Raw genomic sequence first — 6,069 nt, forward strand, 5'->3', positions numbered from 1 at the left:
ACGGTCGATCGCGCAGTAAGCGGCGGCCATTGAAGCCGATGTTAACCGACGCCGATCAGCTGTATTGCCGAAACAATGTGGCGCGGTATTATCGGCGCGCATTTAGTCCATTAACCCATTTGCATCGAGGCGAGCGGTTGAACGCGCTCCGGAGCAGTCCTACGTAATGGACGGCCAAACGCGGTGGGTGGATCGTTTCGTCGTGCCGCCGACCATTTTTCCTTCTTCCCAAATCCCATTAGACTCGAGTGTTCGCGAGTTTCAGCCTCTCGCGACCGCCGAGAGGTGTATCTCCCACCGGCAGCTCCTTTCTTTCCTCGCTCCGTCTCCGTCTCCGTCCACCCTCGCTCGCTTCCCATGCACGCTGTTTATCCACGAGCTCCCGGAACAGTTAGCTGAAAACCTTGTTAACACCTTCGCCGTCGTGGCGAGGGTTGAGTAGGCTGCGGATCTACGAGTCTGCAATTAGTAGATGCTGCACGAGAGCGTTCCTATTAATCGCACTGACATCGTGCGTATGAATTAATTTGGAGTCGTTTGATATCACTTGAGAAATCATTTGAGATTCTTCGATATTATTTGAAATTGTTTGAAGAAGTTTGGAATTATTTTAGATCACTTGAAATCATTTTAAATCCTTTGAAAGCATTTGAGATCGTTCGGTATTGTTTGAAATTATTTCAAGACGTTTGGAATTATTTTGAATTGTTTGAATTCATTTTAAATCCTTTGAAAGCATTTGAGATCGTTCGGTATTATATGAAATTATTTGAATAAGTTTGGAATTATTTCAGATTACTTGAAATCATTTTAAATCCTTTGAAAGTATTTGAGATCGTTCGGTATTGTTTGAAATTATTTCCAGACGTTTGGAATTATTTTGAATTGTTTGAATTCATTTTAAATCCTTTGAAAACATTTAAATCGTCTGAAAACATTTGGAATCTTATTTAAATATTATTTAAAATCATTTTAAATCGTTTTAAATCATTCGAAATCATCTGAAATCATTCAATGGATATTCATCGAGTACAATTGTGTCAAAAAGTGTGTTCGTCGTTGCGTCAAAGTGTTCGGTAACGGTAACGTATGCTGTAGGACGAAACAAACGCTTATATAATCAGAAATTAAATAATTATGAAAAGTTGAGTGGAAACACGGTCCAAGGTGGCAGTAGGCGCAGTTTAAGATGAAATCGGAGGGGATAGATCAGGATTTTGAGGAGAAGAAGGAGGCTAGGGAGTAAGTCGGAGGGCAAACGGACGATGAGGAGGGTGAAATGTCGGAGTAGACGATCGGGACGCGGTGTTTTGTTGCAGGGCAGCTCCGTTTCCGGCATCCACGGCCGGCCGAGCGCTGGCAGGGCATCCTGAACGCGACCACGATGCCGAACAGCTGCGTGCAGATCCTGGACACGGTGTTCGGGGACTTCGCGGGCGCGACCATGTGGAATCCGAACACGCCGCGCGACGAGGATTGCCTTTACGTGAACGTGGTCGCGCCGCGGCCTAGGCCTACCAATGCCGCTGTTATGGTATGGATATTCGGTGGTGAGTTCCAGCTGACACCTGTTCCGTCCGATCAGTAGACCGTTTTCAGAGGGTGGACCGTGTGCGGCGCCGCGGCGAGCACCGCGCACCGCGCGCGTCGCTTCTTTCGCACAGGTGGTCGCCCCTTACCCGGGAAACGATTATTTTCGCCCCCGCGGCCGGCTATTTCCAGCCGGTCGGCCTTTTTTTAAACTTTCAACTCCGGCCAGACACGCTCGCAAATGCTCGACCAGATCAATTCGAACGATCGGACGCGCGCTCTGTCTTGGATCCGCTGGCCGCTCGAGGAGGAGCCCCGAATCGATTACGGTCGACGCCGACCTCGAACGGCCAGCCGGCCGCCAACCTCCCCGATTTTTCCGACCGCGATCCTCTCCGTCTAGTCTGTTCGCCGACCTTTCGGCTGCGACTCGAGCATCACCGGCGCCAAGAGGATTTTCGAATATTTTCTTCCGGAGCTGAGCCGGGCCGCGGAGTGCCTGGACTCTTTCACGCGTTGACCGCCGTGTCGCGTCGCTTACCGAATCATTCGTCAAGATTAAACATAGAATGTGTCTTCAAATCTAATCGGTGTACTGTATTCGAAAAGCTTCCGGCAATAGCTGCTTCAAATTGCTACAAACCGGTTCCGAAGAACCGAATAAATTTTAAAACTATTCCAAGGTATGTCGGTTCTGTAACAGCATGAATATCTGCTTCGTATTACGTGCGAGATATAGCCAGTTAAAGCCACGGACGGCTTTGTTCCAAGAATCAAAATCCGACGTCATAAATGTTTTATAAATCACCGTTATAAATGTCGTCAACCGTTGACTACCTCCAATTGGAATCTGTAAAGCGCGAGAGTTGGGTTGATTCTAAACCGATTTCATTAAATCGATCCCTTTGATTTTATGGTCAACGCGGTGAAACGAGCAGAATATTGGAAGATCTTTTTGCAGCGAGTTGCAGGAGCTCAGAATTCAGAAATTCTCCGAACCTTGCAATCATCGTCCGAGGAGATCTTCGAGCCAAGGCGCAAAGGAAGCTTTCACGAAGAAAAAGAAGAACGCCGTGGCGTAGTACAGCCGAAGGGTCGGGGGACTATCGTGTAAAGTGTAAATGACCGAAAGCGTAAATGAAAAGGAAAACGGAGGGCGAGAGGGCGACTACGACGGTCGACGGTCGACGGTCGACGGTCGACGATCGGCGATCGACAGTCGCCGGCTCTCGCGTTTTGGTGCAAGACCGTAGTTGGTAGAAGACGCCTCTGGGGCTCTGCGCGAGGCGTTTCCCCGGTTCGAGGGTAATCGCGGAGGCGAAGCCCTTTGAAACAGGAGTGAGAGAGAGATGGAATCGCGCGACAAATCCTTGTAGGTGGCTTTTACTCCGGATCGGCGACCCTCGACGTTTACGATCACAAAACCCTGGTGTCGGAGGAGAACGTGATTCTGGTCTCGATGCAATATCGAGTCGCCAGCCTGGGTTTCCTCTACTTCGGAACGTCGGACGTACCTGGGAACGCCGGTCTGTTCGATCAGATGATGGCCCTTCAGTGGGTCCGCGACAATATCGCTGCGTTCGGCGGAAATCCTGACAACGTGACCCTGTTCGGAGAGAGCGCGGGCGCCGTTTCCGTTTCTATGCACCTACTCTCGCCTCTGTCAAGGTGCATACCTTTTCTCCTATAGTCACTATACGAGAATTCGTTTTCTTTGTGTTTTCTCTGTTCTCTCTGTTCTCTCATGTTCTGTTTTATTCGCAAGATTATCTGTCTTTCGTTTATTGTTTCTTCTTGCTTGCCACTTGCAATCCACGCTACCGATCATATGTTCAGCGTCTCTACCTCTAGCCTCTCGATCCTGGCAGACCTATGGCCGGTAGCAGCTGACTGCAGCTGACGTAGACCAGTGGTTCCGGAGACGGCCGGGCACGACCCGGGCTCTCGGAATCACTGGTCCGAACCAGGCACGTCCAACCCGAATAGCTCCGAGGCGCAACGCGCTCGTCGCTTCGAAACGCTTCGAAACGCCTCGAAACGCTTCGTAGACGCTTCGATCCGAATCGCGATGGACTTGCCTGGAAGGACGATCGCTTCGACGACGATCCTCCGTAGTCGCCTCTGATCGAGCTGCTCGACGATTTCCTTCGTTCCAGGCACCTGTTCAGCCAGGCGATCATGCAGTCCGGCTCGCCGACGGCGCCCTGGGCAATCATCTCGCGCGAGGAGTCGATAGTCAGGGGGATCCGACTGGCGGAGGCGGTCGGCTGCCCTCACGACCGTAACAACCTGCAGGACGTGATCGATTGCCTGCTGGTCCAGGACCCGTTGGACCTCGTCAGCAACGAGTGGGGCACCCTCGGCATCTGCGAGTTCCCGTTCGTCCCGGTGATCGACGGCGCGTTTCTCGACGAGACGCCGCAACGGTCCCTCGCGACCTCCTCCTTCAAGAAAGCGAACATCATGATGGGCTCGAACAGCGAGGAGGGATTTTACTTCATCATCTATTACCTGACCGAGCTGTTCCGCATCGACGGCGCCGAGGACGTCAAGGTGTCCAGGGAACAGTTCGTCAGCGCGATCTCCGAGCTGAACCCCTACGTGAACCTGCTCGGCAGGGAAGCCATCATCTACGAGTACACGAACTGGCTCCATCCCGACGATCCCCACGCCAACCGGGACGCCCTCGACAAGATGGTCGGCGACTACCAGTTCACCTGCAACGTCAACGAGTTCGCCGAACGGTACGCGGAGACCGGGAACACCGTCTACATGTACTACTACAAGCACAGGTGAGAATCTTATTGCCGGCCGCCGTTAGGGGAGGATGCGGCAACTTAAACCGCGGACACTCGATACCGGCCGCCCCTTTCCGCACGGAATTGCTTTCGCCAAATTGGACCGAAGCAGTTGAAGTTTCTCGAGATTGTGGAACAGCTGGATCTCTGGCAAACAATGCGTGCAACAGATGTTTGCAAAGTGTTGGCAACTGGTTCAAACGAGACAACAAATTTTCATCCAGAATCTTTTGATCGACGAATGATAAAATCTCTGATAATCTCCTGGTCAAAAGTAACAACGTTAGCCAATTTCGATGAAATTTTCAAGCTGCATTGTTAACAAACATATTCAGCACCTTCTGTTTTCTCAAAAAAGAAAAAAACAGAGCAAATCATTCGGTCCAATTTTAAAGAACTTATTCTGCTTTAAAAAAACGTTCACGCAAAATTTGTCCAGGATCGTGCTACCAACAATCAAAATGAAACACCGGAATGAACTAAACAAAGCATGACGAACTCGTTAAATTATCCTCGGCAATCGAAACGGTCCTCGACCGGTAAGAAGACTATTCTCCCGCTATCCGAACCTCGGCTATAATAAACAAGCCATTACGGCGTAGCAGAGAGCTAACCATTTTAAGGAAACCGAGATTTAATAACGCTCCCGACTAGCGAGAGGCCGTTTATTCAGCCAAGCAAGCTTCCGGCCGCTTCATGGTTTCATGAATTATTCCTCTTAAACCTGGATTTGCATAAGGAGCCGCGGCGGTCTAGCCACCGGCAGCGCCTCTCGGAGGGCTAATTTTACGAGATCGTCGCGCCCCGTGTTCCGGAATTGATGAACCTGCGGGATTCGGGGAGTAAACGCGCCGCCGTTTTTCCAGATCCGCGAACAATCCGTGGCCGAGGTGGACCGGCGTGATGCACGCGGACGAGATCAGCTACATCTTCGGGGAGCCGTTGGACGAGTCGAAGGGCTACACGCGGCAGGAGGTCTCCTTGTCCAAGAGGATGATGCGATACTGGACGAACTTTGCGAAAACTGGGTGAGCAACCACGCTTAAGTATCTTCAACGCGCCGGGTTAGCGCTTAACCCCTTCCACTGTAATAACGAGTCAGACTCGTCGTGAAGATTTAATGCAAGCTCTACCAAATAGAAATATTGTTAATTTCTTCCACGTCGAAGTAAAAATAAATTTTTCTGTTATCAAAGTATAGAAACGAAGGTAAATAAAGACGATATAGGAAACAAAAATTGTCTTGTCCTATTAGGAAAATTATTATCCGATTGCATTATGATTCCTTTCACTTTGCGTTAATTAGCATTTATTTGTTCTTAATATTTTCTTTAATAGGACTAAGCAATTCTTATTTCTTATATTGTCTTTATTTATCTTCGTCTCTGTGCTTCGATAATAGAATCATTGAAGATGTCGATTCGAAATAAATTAATAATATTCATATTTAGTAGGTCATGCATGAAACCTTTCTCACGAGTCTCACTCGTTATTATAATGCAAGGGGTTAACTAGGAATAGGTGCTAATTGTCACAGCGTGAAAGGAGTGATAGTGCAAGGAATTAACCCCTCGCGCTACTTTTATCTTTGCAACAACGATGTTTAAATAATTTCTTAGGGGAGAAACAAAATCCATATTTATAGTTTGCTTACATTTACTTCTGGGCTTAAGCATTAACCCTTTGACTACTGTTGGCGCCTATTGGCGTCCGAAACACGTGGCTTCCCGGTACTGTAGGC

The 6,069-nt window shown here is 49.2% G+C and overlaps 1 protein-coding gene across 1 annotated transcript; it reads left to right on the plus strand.

Annotated features, from left to right (window-relative positions):
* The first annotated feature begins 1,324 nt into the window (after positions 1-1,324).
* On the plus strand, positions 1,325-5,360 carry LOC144475435 (acetylcholinesterase). Its single transcript, XM_078191377.1, has 4 exons — positions 1,325-1,550; positions 2,907-3,198; positions 3,687-4,322; positions 5,195-5,360. Exons 1-4 carry the CDS (start codon positions 1,385-1,387, stop codon positions 5,358-5,360), a joined length of 1,260 nt encoding a protein of 419 aa, XP_078047503.1. The 5' UTR covers positions 1,325-1,384.
* The last annotated feature ends 709 nt before the right edge of the window (positions 5,361-6,069 follow it).

The sequence above is a fragment of the Augochlora pura genome, chromosome 9 (genome assembly GCF_028453695.1).
Source record: "Augochlora pura isolate Apur16 chromosome 9, APUR_v2.2.1, whole genome shotgun sequence".
Taxonomy (NCBI): Eukaryota; Metazoa; Arthropoda; class Insecta; order Hymenoptera; family Halictidae; genus Augochlora; species Augochlora pura.

Coding starts and splice junctions, on each gene's coding strand:
- LOC144475435 (XM_078191377.1), top strand. CDS start 1,385: ATGCCGAACAGCTGCGTGCAGATCCTGGACACGGTGTTCGGGGACTTC. Junction 1,551..2,906: donor TATGGTATGGATATTCGGTG/GTGAGTTCCAGC, acceptor AAATCCTTGTAG/GTGGCTTTTACTCCGGATCG. Junction 4,323..5,194: donor ATGTACTACTACAAGCACAG/GTGAGAATCTTA, acceptor CCGTTTTTCCAG/ATCCGCGAACAATCCGTGGC.